General features: G+C 42.8%; 2 protein-coding genes across 5 annotated transcripts in view; one reads left to right on the top strand and one right to left on the bottom strand.

Annotated features, from left to right (window-relative positions):
- Nucleotides 1-27,883, top strand: part of lsn (vacuolar-sorting protein SNF8) — an 81,679-nt gene that overhangs the window by 14,793 nt on the left and 39,003 nt on the right. The window lies entirely within an intron of this gene.
- Nucleotides 130-27,872, bottom strand: LOC123759991 (uncharacterized). Its single transcript, XM_045745298.2, has 8 exons — nucleotides 27,373-27,872; nucleotides 5,772-5,905; nucleotides 5,398-5,535; nucleotides 5,046-5,145; nucleotides 3,808-3,902; nucleotides 3,464-3,641; nucleotides 3,093-3,314; nucleotides 130-2,722 (listed from the first exon to the last, which is right to left on the bottom strand). The coding sequence occupies exons 1-8, from the start codon at nucleotides 27,410-27,412 to the stop codon at nucleotides 1,614-1,616; spliced, it is 2,016 nt and encodes a 671-aa protein (XP_045601254.2). The 5' UTR covers nucleotides 27,413-27,872; the 3' UTR covers nucleotides 130-1,613.

Below are 27,883 nucleotides of genomic sequence, written 5' to 3'. Positions count from 1 at the left end.
GTGACCACCATAATCATTGGTACTGTTGCATGGAGTTGCAGTCATTACAGAAATATATATCCTCACACTAAATTACCTTATTTTATAGTGAAACTGACTTCAAATTTTTAAGGTGGAAATAATTAGAAGTTATAATTTGAAATAGATATATTTATTATAAATATTTACATTGAAAGGAATAAAGACTTAAGAATGGAGTCAATGTGTTGAGGCAGCAGTTAATGCTCATGGGAGAGGATGAGAGGAAGACTACGTACATACATACAAATTATTTTTACACGCATACTCTTATATATTGCTGGAACAGTGTTATTTGTATAAGAATAAGAGGTACTGCACTGCAAACCTGACTTTTTTTTTTTTACAAGAAGACATTGCTATAGCTTCTTTAAGAAGGCAACACTATCAACTAGACAAGGCAGTAACATGAACTAATAGCTCTGAGGTAACGTATGTATTCCCTGGATCTTACAGCTTTTATTTTGTTGTCCTCAGTTAAACGAGATCTAGTGCAGTAAATGTACCAAAGGATTAAGGTACTTGTACTGTACTGAAAGTGGCAAAATTGCATGATATATTGTATGTCAAGGTTGGCATTCCCTGTAATGTTTTCTAACACGTTGGTGATCTGGCACCTCTGTGCATTCTTGACTGTAAACGTTTTGGGCTCCCCCAGCCAACTTGCAGGCTGCTCAACGATGCAAAAATTTGATATAATCTTTTTACAATTTTTAAGTTATTTGTTGGGTTATAACTATAAATTTAGTGTCAGAATGTTCACAAATGAATTCTCTAGAGAATATATGCAAAAGCAAAAGTGTATTTATAATAGATTATGCTCCTCTCCGTGTATTCCTGGCCATAAACATAGCAGGTTCAGCAGATTGCACTTAGCAGCGTTTAAAATACTGGCAGTCACAATCATTTTACATTTTCTAAGTTGTTGGGTTATAGCTGTAAATTTGGTGTCAAAATATTTGCAAATGAATTCTCTAGTGAACAAATGCAAAATCAAAAGCGTTTTTATAATAGATAATGCACAATGGTGATGAATATACTGTACAAATGTATATGAATAGCACTTGGATGATGCATTTTAGCATTGTCGAATCGTTTACTGTCTAAAGTATGCACGACACATTTTACCATCATCAGAATGGGAAAGTGATAACATGTGGCATCATATAAAAACATCAACATTGTCTTGTTAATTTATTATTTGTTTACTTCTTGCATTTTATTATTGCCATTATTAAAATACATACTGTACCATATTCTTGTGTGTGTATTATTTTCATAATAATACTGTACTGCTCATGTCTGCATTCATATTTATTATTGCTAAAATATCTACAGTTATTCATCTTTTATTCGAACACGAGTTTTCTAATGCATCTGATTTGATGAATTCAGTATTTATTTTTCATCAAGACAGTGGGTGGGGCAGAGGCAATTTATAAGAACTTACCAACTATTCAAGAATGGTTGGTCCTAACTGGTACGGATAAGAGGTAAATAACTGTAAATGTGCATCATGAACTCTCACATAAACAGTATAGAAGAATAGTGTCATATTACTGTTCTTTTAATTACATCCAGCCTTCATAACTGGTTCAAACAACTGTACCATCAAGTCCCTTTACACTGACCTCTGTTGATATGGGAATGTTAGATGGAAAAGTAACCTCAGTTGGAACATGGCGTGGCACGTCATATCGTTCCATGGGGTCACTTGGGATGGGACGTGGAGTATCGTATCTTTCCATGAGGTCAGGCAAAGAGCCAATTCTTGAGTATCCGGGGCCAAGATTACTCGAAGGTGGACATGTTGGACTTCCAGGCACCAGACCACTTTGACCCAAGCGAGAATATGGAGGAGTCTGATTTCCAGTAGATGCTTGTGATTGAATGGGAATAATACTAGTGTTAATGGCCTGTGGTGGTGCCGGTAATGGAAGCTTAGAAATGGATTTTTGGGTGTCGGGAAACTGTGCCACAGGTTGATTCTCACTGGAAGGACTCTGTTTGGGGATCATATAGCCCTCAGAATCCTCTATAATATTTGTGTAAGTTGGAGTTTCAGGTGTTGTGGCTTCAACTATTTTTTCCATTTTTCCAGAATTATCTTTCTTTTCCTTTATTTCCTCGTAGACATGATCTGTACTGTATACAGAGGTTGGGCGATTTAAAGGAAAGCTTTTATCAAAATCAACATCAGGATTATAGGAAGGATTGTCTATTGCTGTGCTCCAATGTGGTGTACCATCACTCACTGATGTACTGTTACTGGCAGACCGAGAACGGCCAATAGGAAGAGTAGACACTGTTGACAGTGTTGTTCTGGATGATGTTGAAGATCTAATGCTAGAGCCTGGCATCATAATGTATCCATCAGCATTTGACCCAGTTCCAGTCATATCCAAGTACTGATTATAATGATCCAAGTCTATATACTGCTGTGGACGTTTCTTAATGGGTTCTACAGCCATAACTGAAGTAGCTGTGAAGTCTGTGGTTGGCAGTGTTTTGCGAGGAAGATCCATACTGTTATAAGGAGATATCTGAAGTATCTTCCGAGTTTCATCAGAATTTGCACTCATTCGACGGTACAGACAAGTGAAAAGCATGATGACAAGGACAAGGAGAATGGCTGTTATTAATACAAGACCAATCACCAGGAAGTTCGATGAGTTGCCTTGAGGATCTACCAAAGGTGTACCCTCTGAAAAGAAAAGAAAAGAAAAGAAATCTTATTAACATGTACATTACAGTATTGTGTTGATTCTATATATTCAAACTAACCACAAAGATTTGCTGAGATAGATAGATAGATAGATATAAAATATATATATATATATATATATATATATATATATATATATATATATATATATATATATATAATATATATATATATATATTATTAGGTTTCATGAGACGGAAATATATAATACTGTATTTGTTTGTTACATACATATGTATAGTACTGTATATACACAGTACATATACTGTATAATTATCAAGAAAATGGTTTTTAGAAGTTTTACCTTAATTTAATACATGTACATTAAAATGATCAGTAGAACACTTACCATGGTCATGAAGGGAGGCATTGTCAGGGTCAATAATATGCAGGTGCAGAAGAGGCCCTTGAAACACACTCGCTTCCTCTCCCACATGTACCACACAACGCCAGTTTCCCTCGTCCTGCTGCCGTACCTCACGGAGACGCAAAGTACAATTTCCTTCACTCAAGTCACCCTCCAGTCTATAGTCTCGTGTATACTTGGAGGGTTTGTTAGTGTCTTCTGCATCTGAAAATAATAAACACCACTTGTATCAACAATCAATTTATCAGTCTACAGTTTGATTGAAGTAGTGTAGTTGTTTGTTACATGTAAAATAATGTTATAAAGCAAGTGACGCAGCATTAGTATGACAATTAAATTTATTCAATAGCTACCTTGTGACATATTAAACATATCTCCATGGGGCATGATCCAAGAACATGAAGAGATGGGCTTATTTATTTGGCACTTGAGAGTGGCAGATTCTCCAATAGGAACATCCTGGATGTAGTCTTCATGAGTGGAATCAAATAATATGTGGGTTTTCAAACTTTTCCCACCATGTTGGTCATACTGAAAATGAAGTGCAGTATTAGGATGAGAGAATACTGAATACATTAATAAACATAAATTCAATTGCATCTGTAAAATAATAAATTGAAAGAGGATGCTGTAAGATTTACTTCAAACACGACCAAGATTGCATATTTAACAGTGGCTTAAATTCACCCTAGCTTACCTCTGATCCCTCTTCAGGATTGTTCTCTCTGCGACCCTCACGAGAAGTTAACTGGGTGTGGTCTGAGGGGGGTTCCCATGTGACACTTTCAGATTCTGTTGGTTAATTGTAATTTACTTATATTTGTATTCTATATACAGTACTTTAAAACAGTTTATAAGTTATTTTGCATCTAGATCCTGTTAGGGACAAGGGGTGTCCTTGAAGTCAATGCGTGCTGGCTTTGTTACATGGCTAGTGTAGCAATGGACATTCAAGATAGTAAAATAAAGCTAAAATTGCTATCTAAGGTAAAAATATACCGGTAATTACAGTTTTAGCATTCTCTAAATACAGTACAATATTATATCAAAGTTTAGTGGGAACTCAATTGTCCAGCCTCTGTGGGACTGGACCTGTCTGAACTACAGTACAGTATCAAGGTTTTCAGACAATCTAGATTTATGTATTTTATGTACTGTACTGTATTTATAATCAAGTGTTTTTAAGTTTTCTTAGTGTAAAATACATATTACATTCTTGTGCATTTATACACATACAAATAATATATAAACAATGCATTTTGAATATAATAATATACAGTACAACATAATTTGGGTTGGGGGTGCAGGTTGAGGCAATAGAGACTAAATCACATTGTTACAAATCACATCAATATATACCAAATTGTACAAATAAAAATATATTGCCCTCTCCAGAAAAATGATTGCAGTCCTTCACTGCACCAAACATGACATTTTCTAAAACTTCTTTACTTGTAAATATTCACTACAAAAGGGATGAGAATAGTAAACATTGAAGACGTATGATCTGCTGGGATCCCTACACACTGTTACATTCAGTTCATTCATATGAAATGTACTTGGTCATTTAACACCCTTTTACTGTTGGCAAAGTTTTGTTCAGATGGTAAATTAATTTTGGACCATCTGAGTTTGCATACAGTAGTGTTACAATCCAGACTGTCGAGAAGCTACTATACAATATTGTTTGTTACTTTAACATTGACTATAATAGTTACAGCATGTAAGATTATTCTCTAGTTGGACTTGAATGTCATTCATGTTCAAGATAGTTTATTGAAATAATAAAATACATCCCAAATGGAGAGAGTAGCTTAGGCTATTTCTACCCTTGTTTAAATGTCATGTGTTAAGCTAATCTGATTAGTGCCCATTAGTGTTTAATGGACCATCTATTGAAGATGGTTACTTTTTCTAGAAATATATGATACTCACTAGTGATAACTCTGAGAACAGCTGGTTTGGACATGTGGAATCTTGTAGAGTGAAAATTATGACCTTGACACAACCATTGTCCCTCTTGAACTTTTCGAACCTAGTGAAAGGACAGAGTTAAAAAAAATGGATTATACTGTTATGATAAAAATTTAAGATAATAAACCTCACCCTCTAATTTTAAATTTGTAATGCAAATGGACCTTAAATTTGCTGGAAATGTGTGTGTAAAAAAAGTTTATGCAGAATTCAGTTATCTATTTTGAGTAATCAGAACTTGGCAAACATTACTACTTTGTACAAAACATATTATCACAATACAGAACAGTACTTGTAAACTTGTTTAGTATACCTGTTTAATTTTGATGGAGCAGTCCCTTTCATGGGCTGGGTTAAACTCTTTGACTAATACAGGTGATACACGTTTATCAAAGAAGTTAAAGCCCAGTTCCAGGAAGTACCAGCGACATAAGTGAACTGGACCCGCAAGCTATAAGGGAAGAGAATGTAATAACTTGATTAGGTGTCATGATAAGTGTTGGAATATCATTAGTACTACTGTACTGTACACAAATTACAAATGTTAATAAATACTCAAGAATATGATCAGTTCCACTGGACTTCATAGCCTATCTTGTGCCATAATAATGTATTTTATGCTAAATGATTTAGTGATGTACTTCATCTTGGCTGTAATTATGTTGGAATAGTTGAGTAAATACTTACCAGGCACTTGAAGACAGCCCGTTCACCCTCTGGAACAGTTATGTTTGAGGGTTGTATGAGAAAATCTGAATCGGGGGATGGAGATGGCTGTAGCTGTGATGTCACTCCCGGGAGTCTCCAGACAGCCATGCACACTGTGGAAGGTCATATTTTGTTAGGATGTATATGTGTGCTTTGCTTGTTGCACTCTCCTTTACAATTTGAGTTTTCCCCCTTGATCATTGTTAATAATCTGGATGAGAATGAGAAGCCACTTGTCTAGCCATTTTTAAATTACTGTAACATAACTTGAATGTAACATAAATTCAACAAATTATAAACAAGAGAGTTGTAATGGGTTGAGATGATAATACAACCTGTCCTCAGAGGGTATGTGCTCTCGTGGTAATTACTTCAAACCACTACATAATAATTGCTATTATCTACTCCCTGTCCACGGTTAGGTTTGGTTGGGTTAGGTTAAAACGGTGTATTATTCTCAAATGTGAAATATGAAATTCAAAATCTATTTGAGTATCCCCTAGTATCTGACATTAAAGAAAACATTGGCATTAAGGTTTGTTTGCCAGACACTTATATTTTAAACCCTAGAGTTACAATACAATATAGTTATAACTTGAAAATATTCCATTCACCTACCCTTAGCCTTCCCTTAGGCTATCGCTACCCTCTGTTTAAGACAAGGGTTCATTTGCCAATTCACAAGTAGAATATTATTGGAACCCTAGTATGTATTCAGACATCACAAATATCTAGATAACTATCCTCGTAGGCCTCGTAGGGGTCTACGTAGAGGGGCCTCGTAGCCTGGTGGATAGCGCGCAGGACTCGTAATTCTGTGGCGCGGGTTCGATTCCCGCACTAGGCAGAAACAAATGGGCAAAGTTTCTTTCACCCTGAATGCCCCTGTTACCTAGCAGTAAATAGGTACCTGGGAGTTAGTCAGCTGTCACGGGCTGCTTCCTGGGGGTGGAGGCCTGGTCGAGGACCGGGCCGCGGGGACACTAAAAAAAAGCCCCGAAATCATCTCAAGATAACCTCAAGATATCCAGGTGGTTTAAGAGGGAGCATGGTTTCTTAGTGTAATCACTAATAATGCTTGAAGTATTTATAGTGGGCCTATTCATGTAGTGGTATATCATGGGTGGGCATGCAGTGCAAAATGTTGCTGAGAGTTATTATTCACGGTTTTAGGCATTTTTTTTTTCATGTAGATTGATCTGGACACAAGTTGGCTTTTACATTCAGTATAGTGTACACATTGTCCACGTAACATGTTGTTTCATTCTATATGTTACAGTGTGTTTGTGTCACCATGAGTGTGTTGTGGAACCTGCATAGACCAGTCCAACTGTGCCTTGCTCAGTATATCCTTTCTTACATGCATTCCATCACTCTAGCCCCACTGTTGCCTTTGTGCCCGTTTTTCTAACGAATATATACTCTTCATACATATGGCCTTGCAGACTATAAGGTGTTGTCGTTCATGATAAAGTGCAACTATGTACACAACACTTAATGTAGTGTTTTGTTCAATATCATTATATGCTTCACCGAAACAATGGCATATACAGTATTTAAACCTTGTGGAATCATAATTAATAACCAAGCTGTTTGTTAGACTACTACTCGCCAGAAACTATTAAAATCAGCATGCAAACTATGTGATCAGATCGCTTATGAGGGACTGATAAAGGTTCTGTAGTGTGTGTTGTGGGGGGGTAGAGGGGGGGAAGATCACACTTGCGTGTACACATCTCTCCTGCTGCAGGAATCGAACCCACAGCCTTGGTTGTGAGCCGACAATTATTGTGTGTGTGAGAATGTCTATTAGAGTAGATCTGGAGTGGGTTCTGGTAGTTCTTTACTCCCCAAGCTAGGCTTGTGGTTTGGGGAGCGGATGAGCAACTCATGAACGGCAGAGTTTAAAAGTTAAGTCGCCAAGCCAATCTTGGGGGGGGGGGGGCGGTAGGGGGGAGTCAGACTAGAATTTTAATAAATTGGTCCAACAGACTGTTGCTTGGAGCAGCCTGCAGGCCACATATCTACTACAACACGGTTAGTCTGGCACTTCTCACGGGAACGTGTCTTAATTTACTTGAACACGTCCACTTATATACCAGCAATATTCCTTATGTTTGATGGGAGGATAGTAAATAGTCGTGGACCTCTGATATGCATATCCCCATGACACCTTTACTCTTCACCTTTTACGCTTCCTACTGTATCTTTCACTTCAGCATTTTGTACGTATATGATATCTCTCGTCTCCTTTCTAGAGTACATTTTGAGAGCGTCATAGTGTCATTTTATGTACTCTTGTATTCGCTCTATTTCAGAAACAATTGATTTTAAAGTTGTAAAGTAGAAACAATTGTGGTGGAATCCCTGGATTTGAAGGTTCTCATAATCCATCCAATAATTTTCCTAATCCATCCTATAATTTTCCTGGCTGCTGCTGCATTCACTTTTCTAATTATAATTATTTATTAATTATAACAAAGTAAAATGCCTAACATTCCCAGATCCTTTACAAGTGGTTTTCTTTCTATGAAGGAGATTTGAGTACTCGCCAAGTTGTACTCACCAAGTTGTGCTTGCGGGGGTTGAGCTTTGTCTCTTTGGTCCCGCCTCTCAACCGTCAATCAACTGGTGTACAGATTCCTGAGCCTACTGCAGGGCTCTATCATATCTAGACTTGTAACTGTGTATGAAGTGTGCCTCCACCACATCACTTCCTAGTAAAGGAAGTGAATGTACGTGTGCTTGAGTGTGCGCGCGATGGTGAAAGGAAAGAGGAGGACTATCAGGAGAAAGCTTGTTGTTGTTGTTATAGATTCAGGTACTCGGAACAAGTTCCAAGTAGCACGGGCTATGGTGAGCTCGTAACTTACCTGGCACAGGAGCGGGGCAGTAGCACGGGCTATGGTTAGCCTCCGGAGAAAGCTCCAAGCCATTGACTATATAGCACTTAGAAGGTATCAGGATAAGGATTTGGGATGGGACGGGGAGAAATATTAGTGCCCAATCACTAGGACGGTCGGGGATTGAACGCCGTCCTGCATGAAGCGAGACCGTCGCTCTACCATCCGCCAAGTGATTGGTTGGGGAATTGGATGCTTAGTTGTAATAGGTGAAAGTGATACTGTGATACTAGTATGACGCTCTGATTTATGTACAGTACATATATATTCTCCACATATATGCTATAATGGTAATTGTAAATCAAATCAATCACATCTTCGGCTCTGGTAATATATTTTGCTCTAGCTAGTTATGTGTACAGTTCTGGTTTAATTATTGTTTTATGAACTTCTTGCGGTCATTCCAGTCAGGTTAGGGGAGGGGGGGGGGGTAGGGTGATTCATCTCCGCCTGGTGAGTGGCGCAGGTGAGTAATGATGAGTCTATGCCGGTTCATCCGGTCCACCTCTCCATGTTGGAGTTGTAGCTCGAGCTGGCGGAGAGTTTGTCAATCAACTCTTCCATAATAAATGTTACTTGATATGATACAAAATCTTGTGTTTTGAATATTACTGACGGTGGTGGTTGTATGCTGGTTATGTTGATATAATGGGGTGGGGGTAGTGTGGCGTGCTAGCTGTTGTTGTTGTTATAGAGTCAGCTACTTGGAACAAGTTTCCAAGTAGCACGGGCTATGGTGAGCCCGTAGAGGACTTACCTGGCACGGGAGTGGTGCTGTGTGCGCGTGCTAGCTACAATTCTCTAAACTTTATAGGTTTGGCAGCAGGAATACTGCCAAACATGTGGCAGTATGACATGTGGTATCATAAATGCAATTTTCACAAAGTAGGCCTACTTGTAATTTGTAATTGACTTAAATATTTAATCCTACTTATGATCAATGGTAGTGTTTGCGCTAGTGGCAGACTACAGTTACCTCCACCTTACCTTGAGGTGCTTCCGGGGCTTAGCGTCCCCGCGGCCCGGTCGTCGACCAGGCCTCCAAGCGACTTCCCATGCCAGATGGATCTCAAGCCTCGCCCCCCCCCCCACCCCCCACCCTAACCCAGGCGACCTTTCACGTGTTTTCAAGTGTACGCTGGGAGCACTAGTACAGAAATTCACAAAACTTGTTACTGGAGTTTGTAAGGTAAGTTGAAAAGCAGAACTCTGGGGGCCTGAAAACTTCGTGTGGGAGTGAATAGGATTTGTGCCGTATTTCATGCTGTCAGGAAGATATTATCTCGAAACTGCTGCTTGCGTCTGAGAAAGTCATTAGGATGCGCCTTACTCCTTCCCTTCGTAAGAGTTAAAGATGATTTATCTAACATGTTAATTTAATTAAGGCCAACTCCAGTCAGCATTTTGATTGTAGGTGTTTTCTGTCGAGAAAGTTGCGTTGGGGTGGGAGGGGTTGGACATCTTTTGTATAATTTAAAGATTATAGGAGTAGATGTTTGCTTCTGTGTAGGCTAAGAGCTTGTCCTCCCACAGCATACGTGCAAATTGAATCCATTTGTTTCCCAGAACACGATACACATTGATGGTCCAAAGGCCGTCGGGTTTCAGCCTATCAGTTGGCTGTATGCTGTATATTCCAGATATTGACATTAAAATCTTAGTAGGTCAGTATTTGACTGACTTGGGCTGGAGGAAGGGTTGGGATACCCACATAATTCTTATCTTACTTGCTTGTCACTTGCTTAGCTAAATGAACTATGAGGTCGAGTTATGTCTCTGTAACCTTTTCCACCACCGCCCACGGGATGGGTATAAGGCGCATAATAAAGAAGTTGAAAATTATAAATAAGAGATATCACGGATGTAACTTATGATTCATCATATTTTCTTTGTAAGTTTTGTGAGACGGTCTCTCGCACAAGTTTATATTTCAGACACGCGTTCATGTTTAAAATATGTTAATTATATCCTCATTACAAGGAGACCATTGCTGACATGCGGTGCTAAAACGTTTGGGGCAATGTTTTCAAGGTTGTGAATCCAGACGTCCTCGGGAACACAATATAAATCCTAGTAGTTAGGCTTCGACACACGCGTAACTCAGTTTAATGGACCTTTCGTATTTGTTATCGGCCAGAGAATTACTCATTTACGTTGATGGAAATATACTTCCCTTTGCCCGTTGTACGAAGACTTGCCTGTTTTCTTACAATTCTAAAATACGGTGTACAGTTGTGTATACACAAGTATGATCACAGATGATAATCAAATTAATCCCAGTTTGTAAACAAAGACAAATTTTGTCGTAAATAGTGAGCTTGAAATACAGGATAGCATGAGGGTGTAGTTGTATTGGCCGTCAACCTCCCTCCAGGACTTACCCAGCCAATATGGGAGTGAAAGTTTGACTGCCGTCATGGGACATGTTGTAATGCTGAACATTGTGTGGTCTATAATATAATCATAACACTAAAACTGTCATCATGAAACTTAAACACAGGAAACCCAAGAAGATTAAACAGTTAGGCTACTCTTGGGACTCGGGCGGCCCCGACAACTGGCTTCCCACACAACCTATTTTTGAAATGTGGTAAATGGAATGCTAACTCACGATTCCCCGCCTTTTGACCATCAATCTCCATAAAAATCCGACACCTACTATGCGACACGTTTCTTCGATTGTATCAAGTCATGGAAGGTGAATTTCCTCATGAATCAGAGAAGCCGTTCTTCCCTGAGAACGAGGTTGCTACATTTCCTGTTTGGAGTATGGTCTAGTGACCCGGTGTCCCTTGTCATCTTCACACGACGAGATGGCTCTCCCTATGGACATCAAACGTAGGATAAAATAGCAAGTAGACAATTATCATATGAAAAGAATCATGAATTAACAGGTATGCTATCCTTTGCCCGTTAAGGCATTGAAAAATAAATTTTATTGTTGTATTTTCGAGTAGTTGTGTTCATTAGATTTCTTAGATGTCCAGTTACTAGTTACTGACATCAGAAGAGTTTATAAGTTGTCTAGATCGTTTGGTCCAGTTCTTAGAAGACTCGTGCACTCAAGAATCACCACCTGCCTTATGTTGAGACAACAAGGCTGCTTAGTTGTGCCTCGGGCGGTAGTGTGGGCGGCCTCGGGCCAAGTTGTTGAGAGAAGAGTCGCTTACTGTACAAGGCTTGCCAGTTCCTCCTTCCTTGATTGCCGACACAGCTTGTTTAGTTGCTGTAGTCGTTTGTGTACTGACCGCTTGGAGAAACACAGGACACGGCACGTGATTGGTCAGCCTGGGATTAGCACATCACAGTGATCATACGATACGTGTGACACAGTGATACGAGTCAGTGATCATATTTAAAGTGGTATGACACAGTGATACGAGTCAGTGATCATATTTAAAGTGGTACACTACACTGGGAATTCTGGCTGTGACGACCACGTGGGCACTTTTCCTGGTTCTGACGTGATATACAGTCGTGATGTCGTCCAATTTAATTAACTTTTTTTTACGATAGTAGTATCTGAACATATTATGTTAATATAATAACAAAGGAACGTTAGTAGGCCTACTGGAACATAGTAAGTCATGCGAGACTAGTTTTATTTAGTTATTTTCGTATTCAACGTTTTTTTATATATAAAGTGTCCAATTTATTTGCTTCGGTGATCCAACATGACTGTGTGTTTCGTCATATACAACTATTACCAAACAAATACCTGCTCTCTCTCTCTCTCTCTCTTACAGCTCTCTCTTTCTCTGGTGTTAAGATGTTCGCCTATTGAGTCAGTACAATCCAGGTTCGAACCTTGGAGTAGGAAGATCATTGGACACTTCCTAATTCACATATCTGCCCTTGTGCTCTCGGCATTAATTGGGGACTGGAATGTAAAACTTGTGACGGGTCGTATTCCCGGAAAAAACAGCGCTGAATAACCAATCTGGTTCCAGTTCGTGGCTTGAGGCCTTAATTCTCATACCTATACACGTCATGAATGGAAACTTGTCTTAAGTTAAATTCATTGTTTTGAGTCTAGTCTTGATTATATAATATAACCTTGTCTGCGTCGTTCATCCATTTGTGTACATATAGTTATATAAAGCAGTTGAAAAATTGTACTAAGTGTGTAATGTGGTGTTGTAGCGACGCTACGGGTCCAGGAGAGGTCTCCAAAGTTAGCATATGCCAGACGGTTCCCTATTTCCTGCCTGCATCACAATGTCTGGGTGAAGTCATTTCCTGTTTTTTTCTCCTGCGTTTCACGGCACTGTAAATCTTTTATAAATTAGTTTTTTTTAATACAGAATTGATTCAACCTAATTTACGACCGTCCCCCCCCCCCCCCGAGTAATTATGTTAATTGGCGTATACGTTTGCCTAGCTTCCGTATTTATTTATTGTTATATCCTAAGGACTATATACTCACGCAGGTAAAACTTCCACACTAATCGTATACCACCGGTTTTTGTGTTGGTTTTAATTGTTTCGTTAACTTGAAATATGTAGCTGTGTGCAGTAAAGGACGTTAACAATTACGACAAACTACAAAATCATGCTTTTTTAAGCTCTTTACGAGAATTAGTTTGGATGAGGAAGCGACGAGCAGCCGTGACTGACAGGTGATCCTTGTGACAGTTGACATGTATATAATGCCATGACACAATCAAGCTGCTACGGGCTCACCATAGCCCGTGCTACATGGACACATCGTTGAGAGTAGTTAAATCTAAATCATCATCAAGCTGCGGTGTGCACGGACACAATTCCAACAGCCTTTGTCATCTTTGGTGACTGGGGGGGGGGTTATTGTTTACAAATATTTGATGTTTCTCAATCACGCCTCGTTACGAATGACGCCATATTTTGAAACTTAAGCGTTTTATTGCTCTTTCGGTCAAACTGCTGTAGTTTCATCATACTCTTAATGCGAAAATATAAGTAACTTGTACTTTAGTTAAACAACTATCTTGTTAAATGTGTGTGTTGGGGGTGGAAGGGAGCGTGTGTTGAAACAACAATGTGGAGGTTAATTGTTTACTTCCTTGCCATGCGTGATCGTACAATCATGCAGGCAGTGATTGTACTTTGTATGCCTCGAAATGGGTAATTAAATACGAGCATTTGAGAGTGATGGATTCTGTGGCGGCTTGGGTCGTCCTGCTGAGGATGCTAGGCTACACCCACCTCCACCATCTACTAACATCTACTAACCTACGTGCAGGTTAGTAGAGGTAGATTCCCAATCCCCAAAATGAAGGGGAGGGGGGGGGGATGAAGAGATGAGGCAGTAGTTAAGCATGAATACACATTTTCAACCTACATATATAAAGTGTTTCGATTTATGTTCGTTAGTTATTCTCATAAGACCTTTCATATTACTGAATATGGTGAATTCGGCAGGGTCGGAGAGCCTAACACGGCCATACAAGTTTCCTCGAGAGCGTAGTGTTTGTACAGTGATAATTGTGGTGGTGTGTGGGGAGGCTGTGGGGTCTTATTGATCCTCACCTCTGCTGCACCACCCATGTCCTGCCTCTCTTCAACTGCAGCCTCTTCTGCCGGCCATGACAGGGCACACGCCGAGCACTCTGTTGCTTGGTCTGGAGCTCTGGTGGAGCACTCTGTTGCTTGGTCTGGAGCTCTGGTGGAGCACTCTGTTGCTTGGTCTGGAGCTCTGGTGGAGCACTCTGTTGCTTGGTCTGGAGCTCTGGCGGAGCACTCTGTTGCTTGGTCTGGAGCTCTGGTGGAGCACTCTGTTGCTTGGTCTGGTGCTCTAGTGGAGCACAGTTGCTTGGTCTGGAACACTGGTGGAGCACACTGTTGCTTGGTCTGGAACACTGGTGGAGCACACTTGCTTGGTCTGGAACACTGGTGGAGCACACTGTTGCTTGGTCTGGAGCTCTAGTGGAGCACACTGTTGCTTGGTCTGGAGCACTGGTCGTCGTCGTGTATGGGCTGCCATAGACCTATCACCTCTGTGGGTGTGTTCATTATAACAGCAATTCCTTCAGCTTGTGGATGTCACTAATACACACAGTGTCTATAGCTACGTGATATAGATGCTTGAGCAACTGTTGGTGTTCACTGTCAAAGAACATTTCGATGTATTATAATAGATATCCAAATTCTTTTGTAGGCCATATCATCCGCTTGTACGAACGCTTCACCAGGACGTGTGGAGAATTATTAAGTAGGTTTTGATTACGTTGGATTATCATTGTGTTAAAACGTTGGTACACGTACTTTAAGGACTAGTTGAAATCAGACCAGTGTTACGATGTCATGGGTTGAATAGCATCGACGTTAATGGCAAAACTGTTTAAGGCAGTAATAGCAGCGTTAACATTTGAGTGAGCGAGCAAGATGCCAAGTGAATCTGGTACGTGACCTCACCGCTGTGGCAAGCTGTCAATAAGCCTGGCTTGTTGACTGTGGCAAGCTGTCAACAAGCCTGGCTTGTTGACTGTGACAAGCTGTCTACAAGCCTGGCTTGTTAACTGTGGCAAGCTGTCAACAAGCCTGGCTTGTTGACAGCTTGCCACAGTCAACAAGCCTGGCTTGTTTGACTGTGGCAAGCTGTCAACAAACCATCATCATTAGTTGACTTGACTGCTGCGTCTCGACTTCACCGGAAACCCGCACATTATCGTGCACTGCAAGTCTGTGAGACGGTTCTGGGTTTCACAAACCGCCAAGGCTGTGCAGAAAGGGAATGGTGTTGAAGGCATTTGGGATGCGGCCAACATGTGGTGAAACTGAATACCTCTCAGGTCGCTTTCACCTCTTCAATCTGAGCCCCGTCTCATACAGGCAGACAAGGACGGTCCAGTGAAGACGGTACAGCGAGCCCTCACTCGGGGAGCAAGAGGGCAAGGAGGTCCTTGAACATGTAACAAAATTAAAGGCAAATAATTGGTCTGCTCTGGTTTTCTTTAAAAGGAGATATTAACCAAGACGGAAATGTTTTAGCTGTAAACTTGTAAAATGTTAAACGTTGTTTTTTTAGATAATAAATCCATACCAGTTTAAAATCAAACTTTTATCATGATTTAAAAAATCATCATTTAAAATCATACATTAAAATCATACCAGTTTATCTCCAAAATCTACAATAATATAAACTATTTTCTGTATATATATACAAATAAACATTACATCGAGGGAGGGGAGGGGTTATAAATGTTAGTGGCTTCCATTAACTAAGAACATTTCCAGTTTAAGTGCAACTGTTGTTAGCCTAAGTATTAAATTTTATGAGGATTATTTTTTTTTTTTTTACAAATTGTATTTTCTTATATTCATAATTCGGCAACAGTTTCATATGGGATATTATTTTGTATAAGACATACACACCAGCGTGTTTGTATTTCTCAGTTGTAGGAACAATGCTCATGATCACATTGTGCTGTTTTTACACTCGATAATGGGGGTTTCTATTTACATTTATAAATTGAATTCTGTAAATTAAGGCAGAACTGTTCTTAAATGAAGTTTTATACATAAAACATTTAAAAAACAGTGAGGATTACTTGTTCCCATTAAATATTAATTGATTTCTATTTAAAGCATAGTTCCTTTTGTGTGTGGTGAAAATGCAATGAAATAATTACAACTACATTAAAATCTTCTTAATACATGAAGAGTTCCCGTCGTAAATTAACAGGTAAATCATAAAGTTTGTATCGTGTTATAGACATAAGAACAAAGGTAACTGCAGAAGGCCTATTGGCCTATACGAGGCAGCTCCTATTTATAACCCCCCAATCCCACTCATATACATGTCCATCCCACGCTTGAAACAATCGAGGGACCCCACCTCCATCGCGTTGTGGCAGATGGACTTAGAACCACGTCGCCGGCACCATTGGAATGGATTTAAGAAGAGGATGATGCGTGCTAGATAGATACACACTTTTAAGTTCTGTTGGTCAGATCACACTAGAAGGTGAAGGGACGACGACGTTTCGGTCCGTCCTGGACCATTCTCAAGTCGATTGTGAGAATGGTCGACTTGAGAATGGTCCAGGACGGACCGAAACGTCGTCGTCCCTTCACCTTCTAGTGTGTGTGGTCTGGTCAACATACTTTAGCCACGTTATTGTGACTCCTCGCCTGCACTTCAAGTTCTGTTCAGTGTTTCAAAAAGTGAATTGCTGCTCATATATCATGATTTAGCAGTGACATGATCTTTATTTGCCTGTGTACTTTATTATACGGTGTTAACCTGCGTAAATAAGTTGGCCTTGGGTGGTTGGAGTAGTGGTCAATGTGGTTTACTCAAGGACGCGAGGACTTATTACAGGAAGATTGCTTCTCTGGGGGCTCTACCCGGCAGGTGTGGTGGAGAAGTGACGCTCCACCCAGCATGTGTTGCGGCAGTCTCTGGGGGAGAGTGGTGTTCCCAGCTCACTGGGTGAGCTCACACTCGCACATCTCCACCTTTGTTGTTGTTTTAGATTCAGCTACTTGGAACAAGTTCCAAGTAGCACGGGCTATGTTGAGCCCGTAGTGGACTTACCTGGCACAGGAGCGGTACATCTCCCCCAAGTAACAGTTAATATACGGAACATTGCGGTCGTTTGGCAGCTGCACGTCTGGTGAACATTAGTGTACAAAAAATACACACTATACCTGATTTACTCTTGACGATTATCTTAAATGTACGTCATAAAATCATTTAAATACATTGTGTCGTCGTTGCTAGCGTTTTATTATATATTTGTGGCAGATGGACTTAAAAACCACGTTGCCGGCATCATTGGAATGGAGTTAAGAAGGTAAGGAGAACATAAGAAAAAAGGCAACTGCAGAAGGCCCATTGGCCCACGCGAGGCAGCTCCTATCTATAACCACCCAATCCCACTCATATACATGTCCAACCCGCGCTTGAAACAATCGAGGGACCCCCCACCACCACGTTACGCGGTAATTGGTTCCACAAATCAACAACCCTGTTACCGAAGAACCAGTATTTACCCAGGAGGCGTGCTAGATAGAGGCCATCCAAACTGGGGGTATAGGGAGGGGGTGATCCGGTTGCCAAGCTTTTTACTTCCGTTGGTGTAATGGGTTTCCAGATAATCCCATAAAGTCTAGTTCATTTTCCTAATATTGTTCCTCCATGCCGTTGTGAATTTCGCTTTACATATACTGTACAGATTTTATATATATATGAGGTGGTGAGGTAGTACCCCTTTTATAAAATATATATATAAATATATAATATACAAAATCAAAAGGAAGGGGGTGGTAGGAGAAAAGCACACAGAAACTGTATTGGAGGGGACCTAAACATTTCCTCTAATGCGTTATGTGTGGTTTCCTCCGAGGCTATGGGTCCCCCTTCTTCCAGCCAGAAGTGTGTGTGTATGTATATATATATAATATGCAACAATGATCCAAGTATGCAGAATAACCACATGTGAAAAATAGAGAATGCTTAACGCGTTTTCGGCTAATTCGCCTTCCATCAGAGCAAAGTAGAATGAATGAAGGAATGAAGAATGAAGTTGTGGGGTGGAGTGCCTGGAGAGGCTAGAGGACGGAGGGACAGACGGCCCAGCTAGCCTGGCTCAGCGCCACGCCCTGCACCGCATTACAGATATATAATAGAACTGCAGTCACTACCGCGAATGACCTTGCGAACTGCAGTGACCTCATGCACCGCCACGAACCACGACCGACCACTCCCGTCTTCTTTAGGGCTAGTCTTTGGTCATTTGACCTCTGGTGCTCTAGATACAACTGTCTCGGAGGACTTTAACACAGGTTTATTTAAGCCGGTCGAAACATTCTTTATTCCCCCTTGCCTTGGACTGACTTGAACCATTCCATGCTGTAGTGAAGGTGAAAGATAATTGAATGTTTATTAGCAACCGCCGCCATCAGCGTCCCGCCATCAGCGTCCCGCGCCTCCACCCGCCCCGCCATCAGCGTCCCGAGCCTCCACCCGCCCCGCCATCAGCGTCCCGCGCCTCCACCCGCCCCGCCATCAGCGTCCCGCGCCTCCACTCGCCCCGCCACCCACGCCGTTTACACTGGACTTCTAAAATGGTCAGCATTAACTATTACAGGCGGCACGGGAGCGTGGGAGAAATAATGACAGCGACCTTGGCACGTGGTGTTATGCTCGGCCGAGTACGGCTGTGCTCTCTGCCTCCACCTCCACCAGATAGGCTGTAGCAGCAGACACCTGCTGCTACGAGCACCACGTGTGCAGCCACAACAAGCAGACAAAATTGTCATTTGAGCATTTGCGTATCCTTTATTACATTTGCTGTGTCTGCACTTTGTGCGCGAAACTTGGTGACTATTCCCTGCTGATGGTCGGGTTCCCTCAGATTACACCCATATGTGTTCGTTGATTTCAGTGTAGAGGTTATCTTGAGATGATTTCGGGGCTTTAGTGTCCCCGCGGCCCGGTCCTCGACCACGCCTCCACCCCCCAGGAAACAGCCCGTGACAGCTGAAATAGGTACCTATTTACTGCTAGATAATAGGGGCATAGGGTGAAAGAAACTCTGCCCATTGTTTCTCGCCGGCGCCCGGGATCGAACCCAGGGCGCGTACATCCCCACCATCATACCTGATCTATGGACTAAGATGGGTTTTCTAGCAGTTTATCAACCTTATCAGTAATTGGGTATAAATAGTTGAAGTTTAAATTCAGGGAAGACCTCGGTAAATACTGGTTTTTTGAAATAGGATTGTTGATTTATGGAAGATATTACCAAGGGATTAATGGATGTTGGGAGTCTAATAGGTCGTCTGCAGTTTGTCTTATTGTTTGGTTCACTAAGTTCCCCGCACCTTCCTCTCTCCACGGGAGACATCTCCCGTCACGCAGGGTGCAGTCGCACCTCCACAGATCTCCAGTATCAGCTCTTGATACTGGTAATGGCTCCAAAGGGCCACCACTTACGGGCTATTCATGCCCGTGCCACCTTTTGGGTGGCTTAATCTTCATCAATCAATCAATTCCTCTCTCATCACAGCCGCCCGTCACAGTAGCAAGACGGACGGGGCCCAAGATACACTTCACTCACAATCTTTAGGTAACTTTTCCAACAAATGGAAATAATGATTCTGACTACAGCTTGCGAATCCGGTAACACCGGTTTCGCGTTGCGTGAAGGTAGACTCGCGAGGCACAGCCTCCATCTACCATAGATGGTAGACTCGCGTTCGTCGGCTATCGTAACCTGATTATAATGTACATCCTCGTAAAATGTTTTTACTTGTAGAAACTATTTGTTCACGTTTTGTATTGTTGAATTAGACCGGATGGCATTTTAGAAACTGGGATGTAATTAAACAACCTCGCCTAACCTGCCCAATCATTCGTAGGCCAATACAGTACATATATGTGCTATGCTAGGAATGTAACTTTGGGGTTTAGCTTTGTTCTGGTACACTGTAGAAGTAATAGTAGGAACGTGGCCTCGTCTTGGGGTCCGACAACACGTATGGGTGCGTTCCATCAAATGGTTACTATAATTCTTCTCATTATAGGAGGATGGGTTGATTATACTGTGTTCTATATAAGGAGTCTTGGGGGTTTAGCGGATGTGGACAAGGAGCTGGGGACAGCACACAGGCGTGTGCTAGGGTGTGTGGGCGGGGGTGTGTGGACCCCACACAGGCGTCGCCATGTTCCGCCGACCGGACTTGGTCCGCCAGGGTGTCGCGCCAGGGTCTTCACCCAGAGCGCCTCAGCTGGATCACACCGCCTCTGACCTCCCCGCTCGCCAGCCGCCAAGAATGTCCACACTGTCAGGTTCCAAGTAGACCTGGACAGCGGGAGAGATGTGTGCCTGCATTTATCTTTGCGGTTTGTGTCTGTCGGACATGTTTGTCCATTTTAGCCAGCGACGATATGAGTCTCCCTTTTATGTTGAATAAACTCTCCTTGCCCACCACATCTGTCCTCCCTCAGTATCTTGTACGTTGTGAGTATGTTTCCTCTCTGTGATGGTTGATTGAGCTGTCGAAGGGTCTCTTCATAGGTGAACTAAGATGCCGCAACTTTCGAAGCACACACATCGAGTTTCTCAGTCGTCTTGTGCACCAAGGGGGTCCACGCTGGTGCTGCGTACTCTAGGACTGACCTGACATAATGTGTATATCGGTATTTGTTCACTGTTGGCGGTGTTAAAGGTTACCTGTATGTTCACGCTGTTGTGTAGATGCTTCCGTTAGTCTCTCTTAAGATCCCACTCTTTCTTTGAGTCCTGTCGTGTACTCAACTAATTGTGCTTGCGGGGGTTTGAGCTCTGGCTCTTTGGTCCCGCCTCTCAACCGTCAAATCATCAGGTGTACAGGTTCCTGAGCCTGTTGGGCTCTATCATATCTACACTTGAAACTGTGTATGGAGTCAGCCTCCACCACATCACCCCCTAATGCATTCCATTTGTCAACCACTCTGACACTAAAAAAGTTCTTCCTAATATCTCTGTGGCTCATTTGGGCACTCAGTTTCCACCTGTGTCCCCTAGTGCGTGTGCCCCTTGTGTTAAATAGCCTGTCTTTATCTACCCTGTCGACCCTGTGTGTGTGTGTGTGTGTGTCCGTGCGTGCGAGCGTGTGCATGATATTGGAGCAGGTGTGTGGGGGGGGGGGAAGGAAGGAAGGAATTATCACGGGAAAGCGCCAAGCCATTACGACTATATAGCACTGGGAAGGGGTCAGGATAAGGATTTGGGATGGGACGGGGGAAAGGAATGGTGCCCCAACCACTTGGACGGTCGGAGGGGGGGGGGGGGGCTAATGACAGTACCCTGCCCTACTAACTTGACTGGGTCACGCGCGTGTGTACTCGCCTAGTTGTGCTTGCGGGCGTTGACCTTCGGCACCACCTTGTTGTGTGCGTGTGTGTGTGTGTGTGGGGGGGGGGAGGGAGGGAGCGTGCACGCCATCTTTTGCTGGCGTGCTTGACGTTACCCGGATGCCGGATGTCTAGACTAAACATTTGGCTCTGACTTTTATGTCGCTTGTTTATATCATGTGTTGTGAAGGCATATTTATCTCCATGCTTTCACACTCACAGGAGTGACGTGAATAGCTGCGCCAGAGAGGCCTTATGATTGGTCCCCAGCAGGTGTGACGTAAATAGCTCCGCCAGAGATGCCTTGTGATTGGTCCCCAGCAGGTGTGACGTAAATAGCTCCGCCAGAGATGCCTTGTGATTGGTCCCCAGCAGGTGTGACGTAAATAGCTTCGCCGGAGATGCCTTGTGATTGGCTGGTACACAAGTGACGCAGTAATATAGCACAGAGAGAGCGCTTGTAAGTGGCCTTGTGTGATGACGTCGGTGACTGCCGGTGGAGAAGCTCTCCTATTGGCTTACAGAGCAGTGTGACGTCATGTAGTGCTGAAACTGTCCTCTGCTAACAAGAAAATTGTGCGAGTTACTCAGTGACGTCATTGCTAGGAATACTGAAGTGTGTCGACCGTTATTTGCTTGTTTTATTACGAAAACGTTTGTTACTTGTGGATATAGTAGTAAAAACTTAAAGCACCGTAATATGGACGTTTTTTTCTGCGTCGACCTCGATTGGTTAGGTGGGTTGCTTGGGTTGGTACGTTCGTGGGTTGGTACAACAGTTGTATTTTGTTACGGAGAGGCAGTGTGAGGCATCTGGCGCCTTGCCAGTTAAGGCCTTGAGAGGCCTTGCTGGCCTCTCTTGGGGTCACCGTACCTGGTTGACCTCACTTGGGGCCACCTTACCTGGTTGATATCTGAGCGATAGTCAGTTTTGTGCGAGAGCCGGGACCAAAGAGCTGAAGCTCGACCCCCCTTCAAACATAAATTAACAACTGCCACTTCGCTTCCAATTCCTTTCCCATATTGTCCAACCACACCTCTTGGTGATTACCTCCACAGATCTCCAGCTATTGATACTGGTAATGGCTCAAAAGGGCCACCACTTACGGGCTATTCATGCCCGTGCCACCTTTTGGGTGGCTTAATCTTCATCAATCTCTTGGTGACGAGAGTAGAGGGGGGGGGGGAGCGTCAGTTGAGGAAGTGCCACTGGGGAAGACCTTGGGGTAACCCTGGCACCATACCTGTGGCAGAAGTGCCACCACCCTCCTGCCCCCCCCCCCCACCGCGGGAAACATGGCGGCACTAAGGGAGGGCGGGAAACACCCGCACTGGGAATATCCATTTACTCTAAAAGTGTTGATGTCATTTCATAAAGTCACTGGCACTGCCAAACGCTGGACGCGGACCTTGATGTATTTGGCACTGTGGCTGTGTCTGGGGTATAACCTTACTCAGTGCCACCACCACAAGTTGTCTGTGCCCCGCTGTGCCCTCCCCCCCCCCCATTTTGTGTCATATTTTAAATATAGAATTCCACAACACACACAATTTTATCATATAGAAAAAACGGGGATAATTTTAATCTGGCAATATATATTTTTGTACATTTTTCAAGGCTAGTCCCATACCACCATTGTCTGGTTCCCATTCCCCCATTATTTGATCCCCACACCCCTGTTGTTTGGTTCCCATGTCCGCAAGGGGTACAAATACCCCCAGTTAAGAACACACACCCACTAGGGTGGTACTAGGGGGGTGTTAGGGTTCACCTGGAGGCTGGACGTGCCTAGTTATAGTGACTATGGGCCGCTGGAGATGGTATAGAGACATACATGGCCAGCATAGAGTAGCCAGTTGTTGAGAGCGAGGCATCATGGCTATTTACGGCGTGTCGTACGGGCCACGGTGTAGTGTTTGGGTGTTTAGTGACGCCATCTTGCTCCTGGCAGGTTACGTCAGGAGCCATGTTAGCGGTGGACGGATTCATCAAGTAGTTACGCCAGCACTTACGAACCTGTACATCTTTTCTCAATCTTTGGCGGCTTTGTTTACAATTATTAAACGGTTAGTGAGCTCCGAAGCATCAGGAGGCTGTTTATAACCATAACAACAGTTGATTGGGAAGTTTCCATGCTTGTAAACTGTATAATAAATGTAAACAAAGCCGTCAAAGATTGAGGAAAGATGTACACGTTCGTAAGTACTTGCGTAACTGCTTCGTGAATCTGGCCCCTGGCCTCCTGCTGGTGTGTGTGTGTGTAGAGTTTTGTTTACGTTCTCAGGGCCAAGGCTGTTTACATCCCTTTAATATTGTATCCTGTGGTTGGCCTGAGTAAGGCTCTGGGGTGTGTAGTGACAGGTGTGTTGGTGAGGCTCTGGGGTGTATAGTGACAGGTGTGTGGGTGAGGCTCTGGGGTGTGTAGTGACAGGTGTGTGGGTGAGGATCTGGGGTGTGTAGTGACAGGTGTGTGGGTGAGTCTCTGGGGTGTGTAGTGACAGGTGTGTGGGTGAGTCTCTGGGGTGTGTGGGTGAGGCTCTGGGGTGTGTAGTGACAGGTGTGTGGGTGAGGCTCTGGGGTGTGTAGTGACAGGTGTGTGGGTGAGGCTCTGGGGTGTGTAGTGACAGGTGTGTGGGTGAGGCTCTGGGGTGTGTAGTGACAGGTGTGTGGGTGAGGCTCTGGGGTGTGTAGTGACAAGTGTGTGGGTGAGGCTCTGGGGTGTGTAGTGACAGGTGTGGGTGAGGCTCTGGGGGTGTGTAGTGACAGGTGTGTGGGTGAGGCTCTGGGGTGTGTAGTGACAGGTGTGTGGGTGAGGCTCTGGGGTGTGTAGTGACAGGTGTGTGGGTGAGGCTCTGGGGTGTGTAGTGACAGGTGTGGGTGAGGCTCTGGGGGTGTGTAGTGACAGGTGTGTGGGTGAGGCTCTGGGGTGTGTAGTGACAGGTGTGTAGGTGAGGCTCTGGGGTGTGTAGTGACAGGTGTGTGGGTGAGGCTCTGGGGTGTGTAGTGACAGGTGTGTGGGTGAGGCTCTGGGGTGTGTAGTGACAGGTGTGGGTGAGGCTCTGGGGTGTGTAGTGACAGGTGTGGGTGAGACTCTGGGGTGTGTAGTGACAGGTGTGTGGGTGAGGCTCTGGGGTGTGTAGTGACAGGTGTGGATGAGGCTCTGGGATGTGTAGTGACAGGTGTGGGTGAGGCCCTGGGGTGTGTAGTGACAGGTGTGTAGTGACAGGTGTGTGGGTGAGACTCTTGGGTGTGTAGTGACAGGTGTGTGGGTGAGGCTCTGGGGTGTGTAGTGACAGGTGTGTGGGTGAGGCTCTGGGGTGTGTAGTGACAGGTGTGGGTGAGGCTCGGGTGTGTAGTGACAGGTGTGTGGGTGAGGCCCTGGGGTGTGTAGTGACAGGTGTGTGGGTGAGACTTGGGTTAGGTGTGTAGTGACAGGTGTGTGGGTGAGGCTCTGGGGTGTGTAGTGACAGGTGTGTGGGTGAGGCCCTGGGGTGTGTAGTGACAGGTGTGTGGGTGAGACTCTGGGGTGTGTAGTGACAGGTGTGTGGGTGAGGCCCTGGGGTGTGTAGTGACAGGTGTGTGGGTGAGGCTCTGGGGTGTGTAGTGACAGGTGTGTGGGTGAGGCTCTGGATGTGTGTAGTGACAAGAACAAATAAATCCTAAACACCTTGACCTTATAGTGATCTTTACTCCCACTACAATATCAACCCCCTCCCCCCCCCCACCTCGTTACACCGACACAGCCCACGCAGTCTAATGGGTCAAATCAGCTGTAATCATTGACCGCAAAAGCTTCTTCCATTCATTGCTCCGAGCAGTGGGTGAGAAAGTCAGATGTGTGATATTGCGCCAGGTACTGTAGTTACTAAGTGGGGGGAGGGCGGGGGCCAAGAGCTAGACCTCGTTGGCACTGATAAGGAGTCACACATCTGCCAGTCCCTTTAGAACGGGTCAAGCCAGGTCAAACTAGTGTATAGTGATATGTAGCAATGATACAATGTATATTGATATGTAGCAATGATACAATGTATATTGATATGTAGCAATGATACAATGTATATTGATATGTAGCAATGATACAATGTATATTGATATGTAACAATGCGCACTTTGTGTATGTGTGTACAAATTTCAGGGTGTGTGTGTGTAGAATTAGTTGTAATGGGTATATGGTGTTTAGTCATAATAACAATGTTGCCAGCTAACTGCACAACGATTAGCAAGGTACCTTGGCGTGAAGTAAATGGGTTATGTTAATTATGTTAGAAAAGCTACACGTAAGGGGCTAGTAAATATCTCTCCACGTCCACAGGGATGGATATATATATATATATATATATCGTACCTAGTAGCCAGAACTCACTTCTATGCCTACTATGCATGGCCCGATTTGCCTAATAAGCCAAGTTTTCATGAATTAATTGTTTTTCGTCTACCTAACCTACCTAACCTAACCTAACCTAACTTTTTCGGCTACCTAACCTAACCTATAAAGATAGGTTAGGTTAGGTTAGGTAGGGTTGGTTAGGTTCGGTCATATGTCTACGTTAATTTTAACTTCAATAAAAAAAAATTGACCTCATTCGTAATGAAATGGGTAGCTTTATCATTTCATAAGAAAAAAATTAGAGAAAATATATTAATGCAGGAAAACTTGGCTTATTAGGCAAATCGGGCCTTGCATAGTAGGCTGAGAAGTGCGTTCTGGCTACTAGGTACGACATATATATATATATATATATATATATATATATATGTCGTACCTAGTAGCCAGAACTCACTTCTCAGCCTACTATTCAAGGCCAGATTTGCCTAGTAAGCCAAGTTTTCCTGAATTAATATATTTACTATAATTTTTTTCTTATGAAATGATAAAGCAACCCTTTTCTCTATGTATGAGGTCAATTTTATTTTATTGGAGTTAAAATTAACGTAGATATATGACCGAACCTAACCAACCCTACCTAACCTAACCTAACCTATATTTATAGGTAAGGTTAGGTTAGGTAGCCAAAAAAAGCTAGGTTAGGTTAGGTTAGGTAGGTTAGGTAGACGAAAAAACATTAATTCATGAAAACTTGGCTTATTAGGCAAATCGGGCCTTGAATAGTAGGCTGAGAAGTGCGTTCTGGCTATTAGGTACGACATATATATATATATATATATATATATATATATATATATATATATATATGTCGTACCTAGTAGCCAGAACTCACTTCTCAGCCTACTATGCAAGGCCCGATTTGCCTAATAAGCCAAGTTTTCCTGAATTAATATATTTTCTCAATTTTTTTTCTTATGAAATGATAAAGCTACCCATTTCATTATGTATGAGGTCAATTTTTTTTTATTGGCGTTAAAATTAACGTAGATATATGACCGAACCTAACCAACCCTACCTAACCTAACCTATCTTTATAGGTTAGGTTGGGTTAGGTAGCAGAAAATGTTAGGTTAGGTTAGGTAGTCGAAAAACTATTAATTCATGAAAACTTGGCATATTAGGCAAATCGGGCCTTGCATAATAGGCTGAGAAGTGAGTTCTGGCTACTAGGTACGACATATATATATATATATATATATATATATATATATATATATATATATATATATATATATATATATATATATATATATATATATATATATATATACACACACACACACACACACACTCAGAGGTGCACCACATTTCTCAGTGTATATATATACCGAATATACTTTAGTCTTGAAGTATGTTCAAGACTAAGGTATACCTGCTGGCCGGTTATTAAGCTATTGTGATAGGCCTATCAGCCCTGTTGATAGGCCTATAAGCCCAGCACCAAACTAATTGGGGTAGTAACTGACCAGAGAGAGTGAAGGAGAGTACACACGCAGGACGGGTCATCTTGGGGTCACGGTGGGTGCTTGACCTCGTTACTGGTCTAACACGTTGTACTGTGTGTATGTAAGTCCTTGACTTCCACCACTCGCCTTGACTTCTGTAGCAGCAAATGTATAAATTCGATCACTGGTGGAATAATGTAATTATCCTTCACATAACTCTTCTCACAATCGCTCTGTTCTCTCTCGACCAAGAGGTAATTTCTGCGATCTTCACTATGTAAGTCTGTGCCATTTATTTCCACAGCACTAGCGTATTTGTCTATGTATTAAACTTCCCGTTTGTATATCTTGTGTTATGCCAATGACCACTACAGCTTTTTGCTTCGCAAAGTTTAATGCGTGTTTGTCTGGGGTTGAGTAGCAACAAGTGTTGGAGCGCGCGTATGTTTGCGTCACTGGAGGAGGAGGAGGAGCGGTAACGACACGTCCACTCGCTGTGACGTCCGCGCGGGGACTGATCTCCTGGCTGGCT

Source organism: Procambarus clarkii, chromosome 22 (genome assembly GCF_040958095.1).
Source record: "Procambarus clarkii isolate CNS0578487 chromosome 22, FALCON_Pclarkii_2.0, whole genome shotgun sequence".
NCBI classification, from domain to species: Eukaryota; Metazoa; Arthropoda; class Malacostraca; order Decapoda; family Cambaridae; genus Procambarus; species Procambarus clarkii.
The sequence above is the reverse complement of the archived record's forward strand: the minus strand, read 5'-3'. Positions and strand labels throughout refer to the sequence as shown.

Excerpts from the sequence above, each read along its gene's own strand:
- LOC123759991 (XM_045745298.2), bottom strand. The coding sequence starts at position 27,412 with ATGACCCGTCCTGCGTGTGTACTCTCCTTCACTCTCTCTG. Across the intron at positions 3,315-3,463 it reads TATGTTTAATATGTCACAAG|ATGCAGAAGACACTAACAAA; the intron begins GTAGCTATTGAA and ends TATTATTTTCAG. Across the intron at positions 2,723-3,092 it reads TGCCTCCCTTCATGACCATG|AGGGTACACCTTTGGTAGAT; the intron begins GTAAGTGTTCTA and ends TTTTCTTTTCAG.